Below are 24,911 nucleotides of genomic sequence, written 5' to 3'. Positions count from 1 at the left end.
ACAGTAGCTAACTTAATACCTCCTCTTCAAATTTTTTTTTTGCAAATTTTTTCCTTGAATAGCCAGCAAGTACCTGCATGTGGACCAGAGGACATTAAAGGAAAAGATGTCAACGCTGAGCACTCATACACTATCCAAGAAGTCTCAACGTTTAAGCCTGTTCCTGAAGCAACAGACTGGCATAGTGCCCAAGGTAGGGACCTTTCATTGCAATGGAAGCACTATAATGGACACTTTGGTGAAACCAAGCAGACCCAATTATAAGTCTTTGGGGTGTCTTTAGTGTCCGTCATGCTATGGATCCAGAACAACTTTTTACTTTCCATTCTAAACAGAAGCTGAAGTAGGCAGAGCCTTGCACATTTGTACAGTCTGAATCATTGCTTTTACAGGAATGTATACATGGCATAGATATGACCTAGAGACGTCCCTTGTGGATTTTGAAGGTAATCCTTCAGGTAACCTGGTGCGGAATGACTTGAAAACCCACACACAGATTAGCTCCATTGTTATTTACCATGGAAAACATTTAATCATTTCTCCAATTTTTTGTTGTAAGGCTAGGTTCACACTTGCGCCTGCATTTCATTCGGGGTTTCCATCTTTGAACCAGCTTAAAAAATGCGGAGAGAAAAGTCCTACAAACTGGACTTGTTTCTCTGCATTTTTCTGCATTTTTCAGAGGGAAACCAGACGGAAACCTGGTGGACCCTATTACACTCTATGGGGTCCACTGGTTTCTGCGGGTAGCCGCTTTTTAAATGAGTTTAAACCTTGGTGGCCTCAGTCTTAGCTGCAGTTTGGGAATCTGTGAATACATTTTCTAGTGTGCATCTTGAGATCTTTAAAGGGATTCTACCATTAAAACCTCTTTTGTTGTGGATAAGACGTTGGAATAGCCTTTAGAAAGGCTATTTGTCTCTTATCTTTAGATGTGATCTCCGCTGTGCCGTTCCTTAGAAATACCGGTTTTTACCGGTATGCAAATTAGTTCTCCGGCAGCGATGGGGGCGGGCCCCAGCTCTGAAAATGTGATGGGGGCGTCCCCACTGCTGCTCGAGAACACGATCCTGCGACGCCTCTATCTTCAGCTGGATTCTCCCCTTCTCTGTCGTCTTCCTCCTGCGTCACCTCCGACGCCTGCGCAGTTGGCTCTGCCAGTGAGACACTAGTAGAGCCGACTGCGCATGCTGGCCGGCAGCCATTTTTGGGAAGCTGCTCTTGCTCTTGTAGTTCAATGCAGGAGCGGCCTCCCAAAAATGGCCGCCGGCCGGCATTCGCACTCGGTTCTGCTGGTGTCTCACTGGCAGAGCCAACTGCACAGGCGTCGGAGGTGATGCAGGAGGAAGGGGAGGATCCAGCTGAAGATAGAGGCGTCGCAGGATCGTGTTATCAAGCTGCAGTGGGGACGCCCCCATCGCATTTTCAGCGCTGGGGCCCGCCCCCCATCACTGCAAGAGAACTAATTTGCATACCGACGTCTTATCCAGAAAAAAAGGTTTTAATGGTAGAATTCCTTTACCTCACATTAGTAGAGCAGAAACTTGTATGTACCTTTTAGAGAAAACTGTATTTTACTCCTAGTAATTTATCAAATGCTTTTTCTTGGCAGAGAGAAGACAAGGAGTTTAACAGTCTGGCTGAGAGGTTTCAAAGACTGGCATCCGTGGTTAACCAAATGGAAGAAAATGTTCTGTCATATGTGAAGAATGTGGAGGTAATGATTACCATCGAGATCTCTTACCTTGTATTCTCCTTGTACCATCTGTTATCTTATGACTTTGACATTATTTTTAAGGTGTTTTTAGATAAACATAAAAATCTGAACATTAGGCTTATTTATGCTTTGCAATATGTTGGATTTTTTTTTCAAAGCCAAAATATGAAAGTTCACTAATATTTTAAGGCATTGTCCAGCCACCAAAAAACTATTAAAATATAAGCTTAAATAGAATAAACTAATAGAAGTAATTCTCATTTTTAGTGGCTGGACGTCCCTTCTATTGCATTTGTCAATAGAGGTGCATAGATAGAAGTATGTACAAATCCTACCACTGTCTCTAGAGGGCTGTTACTGTCAAACCGGATTTTCCAGCAGTGACCCTGCTGCACCATATCTTTATATGACATATTATTACTTGTCCATTATCTGTAGTTAATGATTCATTTCCTTACCATCTCTTTGTTGTTTCACAGGAATATTTTCTTATCCAGCCTGAGACATATCCACTGGAGTATCTGCAAGGATCAGTCCATCCAATGAATGGCTTTACATTAGAACTCTGCAACAGTATTTATTCAGTATTTGTAAGTACTCTAGATCTCCGACTCAGCCATTCAGTCAATGTCGTGCAAACTGATTGCAAAATATAATATATAATATACACAGTTATTGTGTATTCAAGAGTAATAGCAAAATATAATATATGAAGTGTTAGGGTAACAGATGCAGATCTGAGCTAATAGCGAAAACCAGTACTAGATACTCAGATTTAAATGGTTAACACGGCGCTGTGTGTTCAACACCTTCCGGGCCCCACCAACTGCAACCCCACAATGGTGCTCACCAGAGCCCCAGATGGTGGGATGGACTTGGCTGCACTGCTGGGCATAGCGGTACGGGTCAGGAAACACACAGCGCACCACAAATCACAGTAAACCTGACAGTGAGATCTCTTACCAGCAGACGTTTTCAGTAGCAGTGTAGGTCCAGGATCCAGAAATTTGTGTCGGGTGGTCAACAGGTGGCAGCAGAAAGAAAAGCATAGTCGTACGGTCCGGGTCGTCAACAAGAGGGCAACACAGTACAAGAGGAAATCCAATGGGAACTTCAGGCAGGCCGAGTCGGTAACAAGAATGGTCAATAAGTACAAAATAGTATTTCAGGAAGTGGAGATCTAGAGGCAAGCCGGGGTCATAAACAGGAGCAGGCACAGTACAAATTCAGTAGGCAAAAGCAAGGTCAGAGGTCAAGGCAAGGGGATCAGAAACACAGGTGATCAGAACAGAGGAGAACGCTTACTATCAGGACACTAGATCAACTGAATAGCCAGTGACAGACTGAATAAAAATAGGCTTAAATCTTTAATCTTCTTAAATAGGCTCCGACCCGTTGCTAGGCCGAAAACTGGAATTCCACATCCGGCTTAGGTGGAGGCCGGCAACTCCCGCACAATGTTGCAAAGGTTCCGGCCTGCCTCCAGAGACCTGGAAGTGAGGGACCTGTGAGTGCAGAAGGAGGAGGAACAGCAGCCTCTGCAAGGCGCCGCGGAGACTCCGGCCCTGACCCTGACACGAAGGCTGTATAAACCTAAACCGCTCCAGGATTAGGGCATACATGTACTGTACTGTACAAATTGACAATTTATCTGTCTGATGATTATTCCAAACAGGAAAGAAAAGGATTTCTACCCAAAATAGAAAAAAATACCATATACTAGTATATAATGACCAACATTTGGCAATAATTCTTATACTATCTGCTCTGTTGTGCAGCCATTGTTAGGAAAGAGACAATAGAAAACGTAATGGTTGTCACTTCTGACAGTTAGCCAGGGACGCCCTTCTGCCCAGCAGCACCTATCGCGCTGTACTATAAGACTGGGGAGGAACGCCCCCTCCCTCTGCTCTCACAGCTCGTCCATAGACGAGTATTATCAGGAGCGGGAGGGGGGAGTTCCCCAGAAGGGCGTCCCTGGCTAAGTGTCAGAAACGCCCTTCTGACTGTAAAGCGCTACGGTACCGGGACCGATAGCGCTTTACACCGGGCACAGATCGAGAAAGCCAGTCAGCTTTCCAGCAGTATATAGAACTGCATGTGCCCGATCTGATGAAAGGTCCTCTTTAAGAAGCTGATCCAAAGGTGAAACTCTATATGACTGCATTCCTGTTCTCACTTCTGCAAATAATACAAACACATCAAAACTGAAAGATATTAATTAATTGTAACTCCTAATTTATTAATAAATTACTAGTACTGTGTATGACAATATTTTTAGGATTTGGGTGTAAATTTGGGATCCCCAGTCCTCTTGCACTAGATTTGTTGGTTGTTTTTAGGACATGATTTGGTTCATGTTTGTGTTCTCAATGCCCTGATATTATCTTCTTCTGCTTCTTACAGAAAAGAAAACTACAAATAATGGTCCTGCAGCCCCTTACTAACCTTTCAGAGTGTTTAAAGGGACCGAAGAACCTGATCCGGAAGAGAATGGATAAACTTTTAGACTATGAGAGCCTAGAGGAGAGATACAGTGAGACTGGAAAGATGACATGGGAAGAAGAGGACATAGTAAACAACTACAAGACCATTCACTCCATGCTACTGTCTGAGCTCCCGAACTGCATTTCATTGTCTTATCGGTTACTTCATAATATTTTCTGCAGTTTCATTGCTGTGCAGAAGGATTTGGCTGTTCAAGCATCTTTTGCAGAAGAAGAACATTCTTCCCAGGTAAAAAAAAAAAAAAGGAGGGAGAAAGGAAGGAAGCATTGGGAGATGGCGGAATGTGAGAAAGAGAGGAAAGGAAGGCTGAAAGAGAGGAAGGAGGGTGGGAGAGAGAATGGAAGGGCATTAGGGAGACTGAGGAAGGAAGATAGGGAGAAAGGGTGGCGAAGAAGACAGGAAGACACTCAGAATGGGGGTAATAGCAGGGTGGTTGGAGAGACCAAAAACGGGAGGAAAAAAGAATGGGAAAAAGAACAAGAGCAAAAAAGGAGTAATGGATAAAGAGGGAGGAGGGTTGAAAAACGGCAGTAAAATGCATTGAAATATTCAATAAATATGCTGATAATTACACGGTTCATCTGAGTCTTCTCATGTCAAGGTTAGTTTAGCAGATATATTTTTTATAAATTTTAGTTTGAGTATAGGATTACTCACTGACTCATCCATAATTTACATTACTTAATAATTTAGGAATGCTTAAAACATCCTGTTCTATAGACTAAATATTTGTGCTCTAAGCAGACGTCCCATTGATTCCCATTGATGGTTCATGTGATGCATCATGGCTTGTTTTAGAGAAGAGTTAAAGAGTGATGTAGGTTATCTTTACTCACTGAAACTAATGCATTACAATACTGTTCTATAGATGCAGTGCAGTGAGGTTCCTGAAGCCCAGTTTAGGAAATGGGTGGAAGATTGTATGCAGTATTCTATGTCACAGCTCAGTGAATTCACAAAAATATTTGATGAGCAGTTGCCAGTCCCAGTGTTGCAGGTAAGTCTTGGCTTGGAAGTATTAAATGTTCTCTATGTATTTGTCCCCCTCCCCCCATCAGCATACCCTACCGATGAGCTGTCATGGTAACAGGGTTAGAATGGTGACCCAGCGGCAGTGATCTTATAGTTTTACTTTAATTTTCACATAGTCATGTATAATACAGTACATTGCAATACAGAAGTATTGCAATGTACTATAAAGGCAATTGCACCCCTTAGTGTTCAAGTTCCAGTATACAATTGTTAAAAAAAAAATAATAAAACACTGAAGAGTATATAAAAAAAATCACAAGTAAGTAGCCCTTTATTTATTTATTTTACAAAAATAGTTTTTATTTTTGAGATTTTGGTTTTCAGCCAACTATATTGGATTTGAATTATTTTACTTTTTTTGTCCAATTTCCACTACATTTAAAGGACTGCAATATTAAGGTTAGCTATATGCAACATCTTGGAAATATACATGCAGCAGGTATATGCAACATCTTGGAAACATCTTGGTAGATCTGCTTTTCAAGGTCCTCCTAATGGATATTACATTGCATTATTACATATTACATAGTTGCGCTCTTTTGCCTTTGAAGCTGTTAAAGGTAATCCATACAGGAATTTTTTTGCATACATGCAGAATGTTGAATATGGTGTGAATCTAGTCCAAGAGATATTCATCTAATTTTGATGAAACACAACTTGTGCACAGAGACACCACTGGGCACGCATTGGCTAAAATCCTGAATGTCTTTCAATCCTTGAAAACGTACCTGACTGTAAAATATTTTCTGCTTTTATTAAACACTTTCTGCTTTCATGTATTAGGAGCACACCCCAGCCATGGAACGTCAAATCCAACAGTTACTGAAACGTTACAGTCCGCAAAAGATCTACCAGGTGATGAGCGCTGTGAAAAGCACCCGTGAAATGGAACTCACACTCAGCCGTGGTGATGTGGTAGCTGTCATCCAATATGCAGACAGCAAAGGAAATAAAACCAGATGGCTTGTTGACACTGGAGGTACAGTGGATCTAATGCTGTTCACACTATTTTTTACTCTTAATATTCATAAACAATATTTAGATATGTCTGTCCTTTTGTACTTTATTAGCTTACTAGAGTATTAGATGTCACAAGGAGTAAAGGGGCAATATAAAAGATTGAAGGGTGAGTGCTTATATACAGCGCATAGAAATGCGTGGTAACGTGTAATCTGAACAGTTGTCTTGGGAAACTTCATTACATTACCATGTTGTACTACTATATCCACAAGAAAAACAATCGTGAGTATGACACTTAGTATAAAAGGAATATATTACACATCCAGTCTAGGTCAATAAACTTGTCATAATTTTATTTATTACATCATACACATATATAAAAGATGGACATTGAAAGGAGAATCTACAAATACAAACTGACTGGGTAAAAGTAAAGTGCAGCAGATGGTGTGTGGTCCCTTTAAGTATTTACATACAATGGAATGCACATGGATTAAGCTAATGCCAGAAAAGCACCTCAACACTGGAGTCCTTTATACACCGTGTGTGGACATTATATACACATAGCAATAGTATCAATAGCCGCTGAGGTATATATCATGAGTGGCCACTAAGTTATACACATTGCCACAACAGCTCAAAGAAAATGCTAGAAGTTTAAAGTTACCATGTGGTCCAATATATGTCTCCTATCCATTAAAGTAATAGCATTGATACACACACATTGGTGACTATAACAACATAGGTTCACATGTATCCTATACCACTATATACAGTTTTAATAGCACTGTGGCTTACCCATGTTGCCAATAGGAGGTATACAAGTCAGGACAGGCACTCACTCCCCAGTACTTGACGCACGTTTCGGCTATGCAGCCTTCGTCAGGAGGCACACCACACCAATGTGTGTGTATCAATGCTATTACTTTAATGGATAGGAGACATATATTGGACCACATGGTAACTTTAAACTTCTAGCATTTTCTTTGAGCTGTTGGGGCAATGTGTATAACTTAGTGGCCACTCGTGATATATACCTCAGCGGCTATTGATACTATTGCTATGTGTATATAATGTCCACACACGGTGTATAAAGGACTCCAATGCTGAGGTCCTTTCTGGCATTAGCTTAATCCATGTGCATTCCATTGTATGTAAATACTTAAAGGGACCACATATCATCTGTTGCACTTCATTTTTACCCAGTCAGTTTGTATTTGTAGATTCCCCTTCTGATGTCCATCTTTTATATATGTGTATGATGTAATAAATAAAATTTTGACAAGTTTATTGACCTAGACTGGATGTGTAATATATTCCTTTTATACTAAGTGTCATACTCACGATTGTTTTTCTTGTGGATATTTTATGTGTATGGTGAGGACACAGATTTCTGTAGGGCTTGGTATAGTTTAAAGGAACCCATGAATTTACGCATATACTTTAGGTTGCTTATTTTTGGTTGATTGTCTATCTTTGACTCATGTTGCACTACTGCAGCTTCAGTTGTATACAGTTATTTAGGGTATGCCTTTACATCTTTTAAAGATCAGGATGTACATACACTATCATTAATAATGTCATAGGATGAGAGCAATGGACATTAATAGCAATAGAATGACAGAGCCACCCCATCTCTGTATGTACATAGTCACTCTGATCAGGACCTTTTTAAAACCTTGATGGGCCCAGTGCAAAGGGCTCAACACTCCTGTCCTTGGTCAGATTTGAAACCAGGACCCCAGCACTGCAAGGCAATAGTGCTAACCATTGAGCCACCCTGCTGCCCCCTCATATAAACAGAAACTCCTTGTATCGAGAGAAGAATACTCCCAGTATCTTGATGGAGTGATGTAATAAACTTTCTAGCTGGTTAAATAGATTAAAAAAAAACAAGTCACAAGAGTCTGTCTTACATGAGTGAAAAAAGCATTGGATCATTTTGACCCTCTTGTCTCACACATAAGAACATAAGCAGGCAGGGGTCCACCTAACATACAGTATGTAATTTTCTATTCACAAAAAGTTTAACATATATGCTGGGAAATGATTGATCGAAAACCACAAGAGATCTCTCGGTATTGCCATACAGTGGGATATGTCATCTATTTTAATATAATTATAGTCATGCATTGTGTAGATTTTTATTACTATATTCTGTTAGGGGGCGTTCACACTACCGTTGCTAATGTTCGTTGCTGTCTTCCATCATAGGATGACAGCAACAGACATTAAACTGTTGCAGTGAATGGACATAGACTGATTCTGTGTCCATTCTCATTGACACTAATGTAAACAACATGACAGAAGCTAGCTTGTTTACCTTTGTAACGGAAGATAAAATCCTGGATGCCCAGAATAAGTCTGTGTCCATTCTCTGCAACAGTTTAATGTCCGTTGCTGTCATCCTGTGGCGGAAGACAGCAACGGACATTAATAACGGTATGAATGCCCTCTTGTATGGAAGATTGCAGATTGCTAGTCAGTAGCACACAGAGGTAAATCTTTATGTAGAAAACGTCATATATATATATATATATATATATATATATATATATATATATATATATATTATATATAATAGATGATTTTTTGGGATGATTTTTTGAAAATGTCATTTGTGGATGAAATCTAGTTCTTGTCATAAACATGTAGTCAAGAAGTGGTTAAAAATAAACTATGTCAAACTTGAACTTTCCCAGTATAAAGGAAATAACCAGTTGTGTCTGTATATTTGTCCCACCATTAATCCTCATCTGACAGTGCTTTTCAAGTATATTTTTACACTGCAGTTAATAGATACCAAGTCCAATAGATACCTGTCAGATGACACAAAGAGCTCACACAGGAGAAGGTCAGGCAGATCTGGCACTAGTCTTTGATTTATAAGCCAATGATTTCCATAAAGGTCAGCACAAGTACTCGGTGTGACAGGAGTGACATCATGGCCCGCTGCCATTTCTACTGTCATTTTTTACTGTCCATGGCATAATCTACAAAGTCCTAATTTTTCATGTTAGATAGGTGAATTATAAAGTATTGATCCCTTCCAAACATTAGAAGATATACGGTACACACTTTATATTCCTGTTGGTATGAATAGGTAGTTTTAACCATAAACACTTCTTCTGTTTGCCATCACAATGTATAGAGTAATGTAACATCCTATTTGATCGCTGTGGGTCCAACTACTGCTGGTAAACAGTTAATGCTGCAAGGAGTTTGGCTATGAGTATATTATCTGAGGTGGTCTCATCCCATGAACCCAATTGATCTGCAAAAAAAAAAAAGTGGCAATGACTTCACTGTAGTACCAGCAGAATGATGCCCATATCCATGTGGCTGTGACCTGTATTGCAAGTGAATGGGACTAAGTATGGTCGATCTACATCAACTGGTATAGGTATAAGATAAGATAATCCTTTCATAGTCCCACATTGGGGAAATGGGACGTCCGTTCCTTTGCCAAATCCTGCAATAAAGTGGCCACAGATTTCTAGTAAGTGATTAGCCCCAAATATTGCTGGGAATCATGGGGCTGGGACCTCCACTGATCATATATTGACCATTGTAGGTTGTCCCTGATAGGCAAAAGGACATTTTGTGATGCATTGTTTTGCCTAGTAAAAAAAGTGCAAACCTGACGGCGGATTTTAAATGGATCTGTCAACTTTGTAATGGATCCTGCACAACTCAGAGTGCACAAGGCTTTACCATTAGACTTTCCATGTGGCTTAAATAGATAATTCAAGTTTAACAATTAAATCTTATCTATTGTATAATGATTTTCTGTTATATTTTGTATACCAATTCTTCACATTTTCTGGTATCCTTTCTTTCCTGGTCATGCGATGATCATATTACATCACACAAGGAATTGATATTTAAAACATATTAGAAAATTGTTGAAATTTTCATTACATAGCAAAAGAAACTTTAAAGAGGACCTTTCACCACCTCTACTAACACTGATTCTGGCACAGTTGGAATTTTTCCTCTAGCCCCCACTGTTGCTGAGCAGTCAGTGCTGTTAGTTTTGGTGCCTGATATACTATTTAGACTCTGTACTGTCAGGAGGGCGGTGTCAGGCAGGAACAGGTAAGGGGGTGTGATTCTGAGCTCTGACACTGGATGCCTATGATTGGAGCTCTGAATCACACCTCCTGCCTGACACCGCCCTTCTTACATTACAGAGATTACATAGCACATCAGACACCAAAACTAACTGCCCTTTTTGCTCAGGAATGGCTAGAGAGAAAATGTCAACCATGCTGGAATCAGTGGAGCGGCACCTATTAGCAGATGCTAAGGACTAGAATTGAAGGTGAGAGTTCCTCTTTAAGTCTGAAAACCATATAAATGTATTATATAGTTCTTTCAAGATAGATTAGTAGGATATACAGCAGTATGATAAATATCAGGTTAGCTATGGGCCTTACTCACCAACGAGGAAAACCTTGACTATGAGGATTTTTCTTCTAACAATAGATTATTCTGTCCACTGATAAGACACAGTTCACTAAGACAAAAAGAAAATAGGATACAATGGTAGGATTGTGCAAAATGGCTTCATGTTTTTTCCCGGTCTGGACTAGTTTTTTTTATTGTCCTTCTGTTAGTGTTGGTTTTGTTGTTGTTAATGCCTAGATCACATATCTTTTTGGCACTTTTATTATCTATGTAGACTTGTAATATGGTATTTAAATTTTTTAACATTTTCCTTTTTTTTGGACAGGATTGAGGGGATATGTTCCCTGCAGCAAACTGCAGCCATACCAAGAAACATACAGTCCAACACATTCACAAAGTCCAACACATTCACAAAGTCCAATCCATTCACCAAGTCCAACACGTAATCAGAGTTCTCCAGAGTCAATGAAGACGTTAGAAACAAGGCGGCATACAGTAGCAGCACCGAAGCCCCCTTATCCAGCTTACTCACAGCCCCAGGATAGCATTGCAACCCTACAGGTAAGTTGAATATAAAGGTCTAAGATACAATATTTCCTACAACACAGTTGTTGTATCTTCCTTTCTAAGAAGCGGTCCAATCTGAATAAAATCTTAAGTGGACTAGGGAAAAAGGGACACTCGGCGACTGTAAAAATGGGAGATGTCCCATTCATTAGTAATAACACAACTGGGCCACTACATAGTGTACAGAGCTCTCTACTCCAGATAGATCTCCAGTTAATGACCTGTCCTAAAGACCTTGAACTTTTTGTCATGTTCCTCAAACCATTCTTGATCCATCTTTGTAGTTTGACAGGGCAGATTATATTGCTGATAGGTCACTGCCATTATTGAATACTGTTGTCCTGAAGGAGTCATGGCCAAAAGTTTTGAGAATGACACAAATATTATTATATTTTCACATGATCTGCTGCCCTCTGGTTTTTATGTGTGTTTGTCAGATGTTTTTATCACATACAGAAATATAATTGCAATCATATTATGAGTAACAAAAGCTTATATTGACAGTTAGAATGAGTTAATGCAGCAAGTCAATATTCGCAGTGTTGACCCTTCTTCTTCAGGACCTCTGCAATTCTCCCTGGCATGCTCTCAATCAACTTCTGGACCAAATCCTGACTGATAGCAGTCCATTCTTGCACAATCAATGCTTGCATTTTGTCAGAATTTGTAGGTTTTTGTTTGTCCACCCGTCTCTTGATGATTGACCACAAGTTCTCAATGGGATTAAGATCTGGGGAGTTTCCAGGACATGGACCCAAAATCTCTATGTTTTGTTCCCTGAGCCATTTAGTTATCACCTTTGCTTTATGGCAAGGTGCTCCATCATGCTGGAAAAGGCATTCTTGATCACCAAACTGCTCTTGGACGGTTGGGAGAAGTTGATCTTGGAGGACATTCTGGTACCATTCTTTATTCATGGCTGTGTTTTTAGGCAAGACTGTGAGAGAGCCGATTCCCTTGGCTGAGAAGCAACCCCACACATGAATGGTTTCAGGATGCTTTACAGTTGGCATGAGACAAGACTGGTGGTAGCGCTCACCTCGTCTTCTCCGAATAAGCTGTTTTCCAGATGTCTCAAACAATCGAGAAGGGGATTCATCAGAGAAAATAACGGTACTATTCCGTTATCGGGCCAGCAGCGCTTATCAGCATCAGGACAGCAGCAGTCAGCATTGGGAATGACATCCGAGAACTGACTGCTGGCCCGATGCTTGTGCCCAGCTCTCCTTCCATCTGCCCCGTACCCCTCTCTGGCCCAGCTCTCCTTCCATCTGCCCCGTACCCCTCTCTGGCCCACACCGAGGACTGACTGCTGGCCCGATGCTGGCGCCCTGTGTCTAATAGCCAGTACATCAATGCCCCCATCCATTCTCCCAGTGCTGCCCCCCAACTCTTCTTACATCTGCCCTGTACCCTTTCTCCCTGCCACACAACTAGGCCTCACCTTGGCGCTCTCAATCTGGCCGTTCGCGTTCAAGAGGAAAGAAAGATGCTCGCACTGGAAGCCAAGGCCGGTACAGAGAACGGAAACCAGAAGGAAGAAAACAGCACACACCGGGGCTCAATAAAGGGTCTTGAAAGTGGCGGCGGAGATTCAGGGACGCGCCGACCACAGTAACGGCGGGGAGTTATGGCGACCCGGAGAGACAAACTTCCTGCAGCGTCCCAGCGACTAGTAATATCAGTCAGGCATAGTCGTGTGGCGAGGAGAGGGGTACGGGACAGATGGAAGGAGAGCTGGGCCACAGAGGGGTACGGGGCAGATGGAAGGAGAGCTGGGCACAAGCATCGGGCCAGCAGTCAGTCCTCGGATGTCATTCCCGATGCTGAAATGCTGACTGCTGCTGTCCCGATGCTGGTGCTGATAAGCTCTGCTGGCCCGATAACGGAATAGTACCAAAATAACTTTACCCCAGTCCTCAGCAGTCCACTCCCTGTACCTTTTGCAGAATATCAGTCTGTCCCTGATGTTTTTTCTGGAGAGAAGTGGCTTCTTTGCTGCCCTCCTTGAAACCAGGCCTTGCTCCAAGAGTCTCCACCTCACAGTGCGTACAGATGCACTCACACCTGCCTGCTGCCATTCCTGAGCAAGCTCTGCACTGCTGGTAGCCCGATCCCGCAGCTGAAACACTTTTGACGGTCCTGGCGCTTGCTGGTCTTTCTTGGGCGCCCTGGAGCCTTTTTGCCAACAATGGAACCTCTCTCCTTGAAGTTCTTGATGATGCGATAGATTGCTGACTGAGGTGCAATCTTTCTAGCTGCGATACTCTTCCCTGTTAGGCCATTTTTGTGCAGTGCAATCATGACTGCACGTGTTTCTTTAGAGATAACCATGGTTAACAGAAGAGAAACAATGATGCCAAGCACCTGCCTCCTTTTAAAGTGTCCAGTGGTGTCATTCTTACTTAATCATGACAGATTGATCTCCAGCCCTGTCCTCATCAACACCCACACCTGTGTTAATGGAGCAATCACTGAAACGATGTTAGCTGGTCCTTTTAAGGCAGGGCTGCAATGATGTTGAAATGTGTTTTGGGGGATAAAGTTCATTTTCTAGGCAAATATTGACTTTGCAAGTAATTGCTGTTAAGCTGATCACTCTTTATAACATTCTAGAGTATATGCAAATTGCCATTAGAAAAACTGAAGCAGTAGACTTTGTAAAAATTTATATTTGTATCATTCTCAAAACTTTTGGCCATGACTGTACTTATTCAGTAGCCATGTTTAGGCAGGTGATCTGTGTCCAGATAACAGCCACATGAACGCCATGACCTAGTAGAATACTTGTAAGACCATCACTATGCCTTTGCTGTCTTTCCCTCTTCCCATTGTGTCCTGGTGCCATCTCTTCCCTGGTAAGTGATGGACATGCATCCAGCCGCCCATGTGACATAACAGAGAATGTGTTTTATGCCACTAGGCCCCAGTGCTTTGTACCTTGTGATTTCATATCTGACAGTGTATACTCCTGTATTTTTGCTCCGTGGTTTAGTGCATTTGTTCAAGGGACAAAAGTTTGTAAGTTTTTCAAGAAATAATTTAACAAAAACCCAATTTTTCCAGTATTTTTCTAGCTCCAGCATCAGTCCTCAGGTGACATTTGGAGATCCCCCATAGACTTTGGCATGTCAATAAAATTAAGAATATTGATATCCATTTTTTTACTTTCCAGATTGTTGCAGGGTATTCATTTACAGCTCGCAGCCAATATGAGGTCACCATTATGGCGGGGGAGCCAGTAACTGTTTTGGAGCCACATGACAAGAATGGAAGTCCAGAGTGGAGCTTGGTAGAAGTGAGAGGACAAAGGGGCTACGTACCTTCCAGCTACCTGGTGACACAATGTGTGCAATCACCCATCCGGAGGACATCATTAGGAAATTACACATAGCTGGAATAATCTGGGGGTGACTCCAGCAGTTAGTGTGGAACAACCATAGAAATCCTTGGATATGTGATAAGAACATGTTTTCTTATATGGAGGCTGCAGCTAGTATAACCTGCACTACAGCATGTGTCAAGATATGCTTATAAGCACGATATATCACGCTCTAACCAGACACATGTGATGCAGTCTGTGCTCTGCTATATACTCATCTGCGCCAAGAAATATACAAGAGACTCCATGTAAGATTAACACACGCTAACATGTTTAGCAGGCACTGTAAATACTTGGACTTCGGAGTTACACTCGCTACACCCGTATTCCTAAACTAAAATCCTGAATTATTGCAATTTGGATTTTAATAAAATGTTATAGATGAACTAGAACAAAGGTGTCATTGTACAGGAAAGGATCATTAGTGTATATACTATACAAATAAATCCTAGAACAAATTACAATTTTTTTCAGTATTTTATATTTTAAGTCTTGTTCAAATTGGACCTTGACCCACTTGAACATACAGTCTAGTGTACTTCTATTGGGCTTCATCACTCGGTGGTCAGTTCTGAACCCATAACATCACTACTACAAGGAGACAAGGTTACTAGCGGTGTCGCTGGTCACCTCCATTCCAGTTATGAGCCAATTTTTTAGTTATGAATATCAATTATTTACATTCTTCTTTTTCTCCTTTTAATTATGATGGCATCCTGACAGTCCTCTTCTCAGTAATCGTGTGTTCTTATACTCTTCTTCCTTACATATCACACCCAGGGGTCAGAGTAGTGGCTGTTGACAATTGTACAATCTAGAATTTAGGATCTACTCACACTGCCATTGGGGTTACCAGATGGATTCTCTTCTAGCAGTTCTGACACATTTAACAGCAAGAATAGCACAACATGTAGCATTGTGAATCCCGGTAGCCCTCATTATAGGTCTGTAGTGTCTTTGGGGCACCATTTGTGATCTGTCATGTGACAGACCGGAGACTACGAGGTGTTTGTTGTTATACACTGAAGCAACAATACAGGAGTAAGAGAACAGGGGCAAGTAAACTAATGAAAATGTCCCACAATTCTGCCATAAGGTGCACCGAAATGTTGGTGTGAATGCTTTACACCTCATGATTTAGACACTTTCTATGCCTTGACTGACAAGTGGGTGTGACTTACCAGGAAAAGGGTAAACAAAAAAGGCTTAACAAGTGGAAGACTTAATATAAAACACAGTACACTAAAATTTTGGAGCTTTTTTTGGCCTGGAACTAAGCCGTGTAATAAGTGGTGTAAAGTTAGACTAGACAGTGTAAAGGTGACCGGATATTCAAACAGTATTAGGGTCCATGTGTTAAACAAATGTTCAGCAGTTCCGTTTGCATGCAAAAAATGGTAGCAAACAGATGTATACATAAAGATCAATGTAACTAAAGACAGTCCACAGCTCTGCCCTCCTTTGCAGGTCTTCGAGCAGCAGATAACCCATTCTATTTACGTTCTTGGAGAGGATTTTAAACCGGATCGTGGCCATGTTAATTTTTTACTGTCGTGTCCCCCTAAGCAAAAACGCTCCTGTTGAAACTAAAGGTATATGCAATATGTCAGCGAAAGTATCCTACATTTTATAATTCCTGGAAATTCTCTTTAAGGCTAGGGACCCACATAGCAGACTTTCTGCTTCCATTATACCTATAAGGAAATCGGCGGCGTTTCCATAGGTATACTTGACATGAAGCAATTTCCAAAACTGTAACGGTTTTGGAAATCGCAGCGTGTCTGCTGCGCATATTTTTCCATAATATCCACTTTGCAGGGAATGTACAAATGCTGTGATATATTTTGGCATATGCCTGGTGTATGCCATCCCTGACTAATATATGGGGGTTTGACCCTTAATATTTAGCAGAGCACTTATCATCCTTCAGTTTTTACTTTCCACGGCAGCACTCTCGTGCACCCATTGTGTAGGGAACTTCAACACGTCTTCTCTATGAACCTATATGAATTTTACTTTAGGAGATACGTATATTGACCACTTTTAATTTATACATAGTAAACAAGTATACTAAACTAGATTTGCCTCTACTACATTACTACTATAATACTACTACTATTTCTTGGAGAGTAAATTGTGTCTGGTAAACAGAACACAACTCTGCTGCATGAAGGTTACTGGCGTAGAGTCAGCAAACATCTGCTGCAGTGAGCCATCCCTTGTCAGCTGGCGTGCCGGCAGTGTTCCTGCTTACCGTATGTGTGTAGGAATGCAGTTGTTGGTTGTAAGTATAGTGCGTGCTATATGATTCACATACCAGAGAGGACTGTGTACTGTACTGTCTGCCATTATCTCAGCGCTAGCAGTCACGTAGTCTAACCCCGAATGTTAGCGTACTATGGACATAAAACTAGCAGAACTAGTTATGTCTAGCCATCCTGAAAATATCAATATAGAAATGCTTTTCATTTATAGCACTGGTTGGAACTACACGGTAACTACCTACCTTATTTAGGGTATTTTCATGTGTGTGAATTTGATGCAGTTTTCCCTTTAAACTAAGGCCCCATGTTGCGGGCCGCAGCCAAAAAGCGCTCCGGGAAAAAGCGCAGCAGAAATGTATCACAGAAAGTCGGCAGAGTTTTCTTCTGCAAACTTTCTTCTTCAATTATACCTATAGGGAAACTGCCAGCATTTCCATAAGTATAATTGAGATTCTGAGACAAAAATGCGACTGTCTGCGGCAGTAGCGTAACTAGGAATGGTGAAGACCTCAACCGACCAACCGCCCCCCCACACATTCCTGCGCGCTCTATTATGCCCCATAGTGACCCCTGCACACAGTATTATGCCCCATAGTGGCCTCTGCACATACTATTACGCCCCATAATGGCCCCTGCACACAGTATTATGCCCCATTGTGGACACCCATGAACAATTATTATACTCTGGGGTCTTTTCATACCCTAGAGTATAATAATCAAAGACCCAAAGGGGGATATAAACATAAAAACCACTGTCTCTTACCTATTCCCAGCTCCGCTGCAATCCTTGGTGGTGTCGGCCATCTTTAATGACGTCCGGGACATCACATGACCCAGGACGCAGGCCCCGGTCATGTATCGTCAGGATTGTCACACAACTGGGCCCAGCGCCTGTCTGGAGCGTGGAAAGTTAAGTAACACTGTTTTTTATGTTCCTTTACCTCTCCTGGGCCTCCGATCATTACACTTGGGGGTCTGAAAAGACCCCCGAATATAATAATAGTAATACAGAGTGCAGCATTCGGCCAATTAACGCTGGTTCTGACGGAGGCTCGTCTGTGGGGAGGCAGAGTCTAAGATCAGTCCACAGCAGTCTCCATTGTGGTCCGATCTCAGGTATAGTAGAGTTGACACAGCTCTGCTACACCTGAGATGCATCAGGGTTCAGCACACAGTCAGCTCTGCTGCATCTCAGATGGAGCAGGGTTCAGCGCACAGTCAGCCTGCTACATCTGAGATACAGCAGGGTTCAATACACAGTCAGCTCCGCTGCATCTCAGGTGTAGCAGAGCTCAGCGTACAGCCAGCTCTGCTACATCTGAGATCGGACCACAATGGAGACTGCTGTGGACCGATCTTAGACTCCGCCTCCTCCGGCAGAATCAGCGTTGATTGGACGAATGCTGTACATTGTATGGCATTCGGCCAATCAACGCTGATCAATGCATTCCTATGAGAAAAAGTAAGCTCCCGCATATCGCAAGCTGACAGGGATCCTGACCAGATAGAGCCCCCGAAGAGCTGGGTGAGTGACATTCCTACCTAAATAAAGCTAATCCCTAGCTAACCCTGCCAGTACATCTATCCCTGTCTCACAGTCACATAGTTCACAGTCTCATATGACCCGGATCTGAAATCCACTATTCGTATAAATTGGAGGTCACCTGATTTCGGCAGCCAATTACTTTTTCCAATTTCTTTTTCGATGCCTCCGTTGTCGTACTTCCTGTCCCACTTCCCCTGCGCAGTTATTGGTGCAAAAAAAGTGCCAGAGAAAGTGGGAGAAGATATGAATTTTTAGTGCGTTTGCCGCGTGGTATTCGATTGGAATCGAATATCTCGAGCAGCCTGATATTCGATCAAATATCAATTCGATAGAACATCGTTTGCTCATCTCTAGTATATAATAGTAACACTAATAAATACAGTATATAGTACAAAATATCCAGAGGAACAATATTATCAACTAGAGCAAGTAACTGGGGTATGAAAAAGGACAGCCATATTACCCATAGTTCCTCCTCAGACCATGTTGTACCAACGCTTTTCGACGCTGCCTTCCTCTCGGAGTCTTATATACATTTATAAGAATGATAACGTAGGAAGGCATGAACTCACCAAAAAAAGCGATGAATTGATAATTTCCCTATTATATCTAAATTCTTTTAAAAATATTTGTTATCAGATATTCCTGGTCTACAATGTATCAGAATCCCCGTTACTTGTATATTAGACAGGTTGCAATACTCCAAACTGACACTTTTGTGCGTTGCCATACCTCCCAACCGTCCCGATTTCTGCGGGACATTCACGATTCCGGTGACGTGTCCCGTGGTCCCGGTTGGTGGGAGGTATGTCCCGATTTCAACTCAGATCTGCGTCCGGAGGGTGCAGATCTGAGTTGAATACATTCGCGGCTAAAGCAAGGAGCTGTCACAGTTCAGCTCCTTGCTTTGCCGCGTCCTCCGGGCTACTGGCTGTGTAGACACGATGTGATGACGTCACATCGCATCTATAACTGTGTGTGAGAGAGAGAGAGGTGCGGAGAGAGCGGCGGGGGAGCGAGGAGAAGGTAAGTGTAATGTATACACTGAGGTGGAACGTGAAACTGGGGGCAGAGATGGAGGGGACATGAATCTGGGGGCAGAGATGGAGGGGACATGAATCTGGGAGCAGAGATGGAGGGGACCTGAATCTGGGAGCAGAGATGGGGGACATGAATCTGGGGGACAGAGATGGGGGACATAAATCTGGGGAGAGAGATGGGAGGACATGAATCTGGGGGCAGAGATGGGGGGACATGAATCTGGGGGCAGAGATGGGGAGACATGAATCTGGGGGCAGAGATGGAGGGGACATGAATCTGGGGGCAGAGATGGAGGGGACATGAATCTGGGGGCAGAGATGGAGAGGACATGAATCTGGGAGCAGAGATGGAGGGGACCTGAATCTGGGAGCAGAGATGGGGGACATGAATCTGGGGGCAGAGATGGGGGGACATGAATCTGGGGGAAGAGATGGGGGGACATGAATCTGGGGGCAGAGATGGAGGGACATGAATCTGGGGGAAGAGATGGGGGGACATGAATCTGGAGGAGAGATGGGGGGACATGAATCTGGGGGAAGAGATGGGGGGACATGAATCTGGTGGCAGAGATGCAGGGGACATGAATCTGGGGGCAGAGATGGGGAGACATGAATCTGGGGGCAGAGATGGAGGGACATGCATCTGGGGGCAGAGATGGAGGGGACATGAATCTGGGGGCAGAGATGGGGAGACATGAATCTGGGAGCAGAGATGAAGGGACATGAATTTGGGGGCAGAGATGAGAGGGACATGAATCTGGGGGCAGAGATGGGGGACATGAATCTGGGGAGAGAGATGGGAGGACATGAATCTGGGGGCAGAGATGGGGGGACATGAATCTGGGGGCAGAGATGAGAGGGACATGAATCTGGGGGCAGAGATGGGGGACATGAATCTGGGGAGAGAGATGGGAGGACATGAATCTGGGGGCAGAGATGGGGGGACATGAATCTGGGGGCAGAGATGGGGGGACATGAATCTGGGGGCAGAGATTGAGGGACATGAATTTGGGGGAAGAGATGGGGGGACATGAATCTGGAGGAGAGATGGGGGACATGAATCTGGGGGCAGAGATGGGGGACATGAATCTGGGGGCAGAGATGGGGGGACATGAATCTGGGGAGAGAGATGGGAGGACATGAATCTGGGGGCAGAGATGGGGGGACATGAATCTGGGGGCAGAGATGGGGGGACATGAATCTGGGGGCAGAGATTGAGGGACATGAATTTGGGGGAAGAGATGGGACATGAATCTGGAGGAGAGATGGGGGACATGAATCTGGGGGAAGAGATGGGGGACATGAATCTGGTGGCAGAGATAGGGAGACATGAATCTGGTGGCAGAGATGGGGAGACATGAATCTGGGAGCAGAGATGGAGGGACATGCATTTGGGGGCAGAGATGGGGGGGACATGAATCTGGGGGCAGAGATGGAGGGACATGAATTTGGGGGCAGAGATGGGGGGACATGAATCTGGGGAGAGAGATGGGAGGACATGAATCTGGGGAGAGAGATGGGAGGACATGAATCTGGGGGCAGAGATGGAGGGGACATGAATCTGGGGGCAGAGATGGAGGGGACATGAATCTGGGGGCAGAGATGGGGGAACATGAATCTGGGGCAGAGATGGGGGGACATGAATCTGGGGGCAGAGATGGGGGACATGAATGTGGGGGCAGAGATGGGGGGACATGAATCTGGGGGCAGAGATGTGGGGACATGAATCTGGGGACAGAGATGGAGGGGACATGAATCTGGGGGCAGAGATGGAGGGGACATGAATCTGGGGGCAGAGATGGGGGGCATGAATCTGGAGGAGAGATGGGGGGACATGAAACTGGGGGCAGATTAAGAGTGTATATGAAACTGGGGGAGAGATAGAGGGGGGACATATAATTTACGGGTGACTAAGGATTACACTGTGTGGGAGCACGTGAAAAATGAATTAGAATGGGCGGAGTCAACAAAGAAGTGGGCGGAGCCAAATTTGCCATGGCGCGCTGCGCGTGCCGCACATTTTGTCCCTCTTTCTACTTTTCAAAAGTTGGGAGGTATGGCATTGCAGTACGACAATATAATGATGAATTTCACAGTCAGAAGCAGAAGTCTCAGCCAAGACAACCAATTAGAAATTGTATATCGGAACACTTTCTTTAAAGGCCGTTTCACATGTCCGTGTTTGGGCTGAGAAACAGGTTCCCCGTGTCAGCCATGTTTCCTCGTCCAACCGCTGCTCCTGTGGCCTGAACTTAGAGCATCTTATGATTTATGAGGCTGTAAACTTCAGCTCTTCTGTCCTTCACTGATATGATGTATTTCTCTGCCTGAACACGGTTGTATGAGCCCTTACCTGGATATTTTCTTTTCTATCCAGTAACTCACAATGTCTGCCAATTTATAATCTATCAGATCTTATTGATGCAGCAAGAATTTTGATATCCAAAGTGCACTTTTTAACAGGCTGTTGCATAACAATGTGTCCAGCAGAGGGCGCCAAAGCAAAGCACAATATGGCTGGCTGCTGGTTTGCTAGTGAAAACAATTCAGAGCCAGCAATTGCTTTCTGCAGGACGCAGGTTTCGCAGCATCCAGCGGGGTAAATGTTTTGATAATAAATAGGATCTGAAAAAGATCTGTTTTTACAAAGCAGATACCAGAATGACCATGGTCAGAAGTGAAGAAGTTTGCAAACACCCCAACATGCTGAAGAAAAATCAATATTTGTTCATTTATTCTACATGCTGCGGGATTGTGTTTATAGAGCTATGTGCATTGAAGTATTGATCCCAACAAATACAATCTGCAGACCTTCTCGTGCAGGGATCACTTGTCCTAAGCTGATCACAAGGGGAAGAAAAACTACATCTGGACTGTGAGCCTGAAAGATACCTTGCGATAATCTTTGGGTAGGCATACTGAGGTTGGGCTTTCAACCAGTGGACCTTTTGGCCTTTGACTATAAATGCGTTACAGTTTTTAGGAAGAACAAAAGGACTGTGTAGTTTTGACAACTGCTGTTCATTACAAGGGTCGCTGGCGAAGTAGGATCACTGGGGTAAGCAGGTGGTGGGGCCTAATACCGCTGCAGGGAAGTATTACACTCTGACCATTAAAATACATGAGCCATGCCTTCCCTTTATGATCTTTTTATTACATAGTTAGTAAAAAGGCGTATTTCCATCAAGTTCCATATATTTCCATAGGCATCAATGCTATTTTTACCTAAAAAGGCCTCTATGCCGTTTTTGAAGCTGTCAGCTGTTGCTCCTGTAACCAGCTCCTGGGTAGGCTATTCCACAGATTCATGGCGCTTACAGTGAAGAAGCCTTGTAGGGTTTGTCTGAACTGGACATCCTGTTTGCTATAAGGGAAGAATGCCTCCATATAAAAGCACTGTTTGGAATGTCATATGGCATTATATGGAGTATGGCGGCACAGAGACTATGTACATAACGCACTAGAGCATACACCATTCGTGTGCTCTCCTGCATGCCGACATGAGTTTCTCTTTAATACAACAAAAAATGAGATCCGCCATCATATTTTGCCTATAAGGTTGTTTTACATCAGCACTGCTTCTCCTGTTGTCTCTGAAAATGGAAGAACAGAAGACTCAATAATTGTCTATTTAAGCATAGATGGGAACATTGCTTGTCAATTTGTTGTGGCAGGCAGCCCTTGCTGTCACCGTACACTGCATTCTGACTTGACAGCGCCAGTCCGACATATGACAAAATATTAACCAAACATCACAGTTTGCTACCTAGAAAAATAAATCGGGAAATGGATGGGAACTTTCTAAAAATTGAAGTTACAGAGCTAAAACTTCAGTCTGATTACTTTGTTTTTGAGTATGTTGTTTGTAAAGTAAATACTGCAATCTATCATCTATCTATCATCTATCTATCTATCTATCTATCTATCTATCTATCTATCGTATATATATATATATATATATATATATATATATATATATATACTGCATATACAGTGTTAGCTGTGAGTTTTTACTATTAACTAAAACAATACAAAAAAGTTTTTTTTTTTAATTTTCAATGGTGATTTGTCTCAGTTTCTACAGTATATAGGGTGGGCACATTGTAGCTGCAATGGGTTCCAATGCCCACTTAAAGGACAAACAATAATCCTCTACTGCTTACCAGACTCCACAGAATGGCCTATACTATTTGTCCATATACTTCACACAGTGTGAAGTGGCATTATATATAGAGCTAGTAGGTTGCACATATTGGCAGCATGCCATATATCCAAGATTGGTGTGGGAAACAAGACAGAGTGCACTATAATGGCTTTATGATGAAGTTTTTGGCTTGTACATTTGAAACCCATTGAACAATCAAATTACCAAATCAAGGAAATGTATGATAAATCCATATGCTGCATGCTAATCTTAGGTAGATCTTCCATCAGTCTAGTTAAAGAGGTTGTCCAGGATTGAAAAACATGGCTGCTTTCTGTAAGAAAGAGCTCCACTTAACCTTCTCATTCAGTGACATGTCCATTGGTCACATGACCATGCTGCAGCTCAGTCCCATTCATTTGAGTGTGGCCATGAGACCGACAGATACGAAGTTACTTCCTAAAAAGAAGTGGCACTCTTTCTGAAAGAAAGCATCAGGGCCATTTTACTACATTAGGGGGCCCTGTTCACATTTTTTGTATGTGGCCCCCCCTCTTCCCACTTAATTTAATTTCTCCATATTTAGCTTCCTCATTCAAAAACCGTACATAACCCCCCCCCCCCCCCAAAAAAAACAACAACAAAAAAAAAAAAACCAAAGAATATTCACCTCACCATAGACCTTTAGGCTCCAGATGTAATGTCAGTGGCTCGGCGCTCCCTGCCGCAAGCAACATCAGCTGACGGTAGAATAATGGAGCAGGCTCTGATAGCTCCGTGCTCCACTATTGTATTCAACCTCTATCCTAAGGACACAGACAGAGCTAAAAACTCCCACCTGCTGCCCAGAACAGCAGGACAGTACCCGAAATGCCGGACTATCCTGTTCGATCTATGGCGGCTGAGGGGCCCCACAACCATAGGGCCTGGTGCAGATTCACAATTGGCCCTGTGGTTAAATAGGCCCTGGAAAGCAGCCATGTTTTTTTAATCCAGGATAACCCTTTTTAAATATCCTTGTACATGTCATTCTGCTGTATCTTTGTATAACCAGCTTAAAGGGAATCCGCCGCTATGTTTCAACCCTACAAATTCCTAAGTGACTCCACATTTAAAAAGATTTTGATTCAGAATAATTTTATCTTGGTACTCATTGGTGTTTCCCTACAGTGAGTTTGCAAAGGGTTCATGTGCTGAATCACATAGGAGCTCTCTCCATTAGAGAAGTCCTAGGTATGTATTTGCACACAGTGAATGGAGGGGGTGCAAATGAGGACCAAGATGAAAAATATATATTTGGAATCAACATCTCTTCACTTATCCAGTCATTACAGTGGTTTG

General features: G+C 42.9%; 2 protein-coding genes across 3 annotated transcripts in view; one reads left to right on the top strand and one right to left on the bottom strand.

Moving 5' to 3' along the window:
• ARHGEF37 (Rho guanine nucleotide exchange factor 37) overlaps nt 1–15,000 on the top strand; it is a 52,764-nt gene extending 37,764 nt beyond the window's left edge. For both annotated transcript variants that reach the window (XM_075274665.1, XM_075274666.1), the window contains exons 8-15: nt 63–193; nt 1,613–1,717; nt 2,197–2,307; nt 4,124–4,453; nt 5,094–5,222; nt 6,041–6,236; nt 10,953–11,188; nt 14,370–15,000. In XM_075274665.1, coding sequence (XP_075130766.1) covers nt 63–193; nt 1,613–1,717; nt 2,197–2,307; nt 4,124–4,453; nt 5,094–5,222; nt 6,041–6,236; nt 10,953–11,188; nt 14,370–14,588 — 1,457 coding nt within the window. In that variant the 3' untranslated portion in view covers nt 14,589–15,000. The remainder of the gene's footprint in view (nt 1–62; nt 194–1,612; nt 1,718–2,196; nt 2,308–4,123; nt 4,454–5,093; nt 5,223–6,040; nt 6,237–10,952; nt 11,189–14,369) is intronic.
• PDE6A (phosphodiesterase 6A) overlaps nt 1–24,911 on the bottom strand; it is a 478,514-nt gene that overhangs the window by 183,692 nt on the left and 269,911 nt on the right. The window lies entirely within an intron of this gene.

The sequence above is a fragment of the Leptodactylus fuscus genome, chromosome 5, assembly GCF_031893055.1.
Source record: "Leptodactylus fuscus isolate aLepFus1 chromosome 5, aLepFus1.hap2, whole genome shotgun sequence".
In the NCBI taxonomy this organism is placed as follows: domain Eukaryota; kingdom Metazoa; phylum Chordata; class Amphibia; order Anura; family Leptodactylidae; genus Leptodactylus; species Leptodactylus fuscus.
This window is presented reverse-complemented; position numbering and strand designations above follow the sequence as displayed.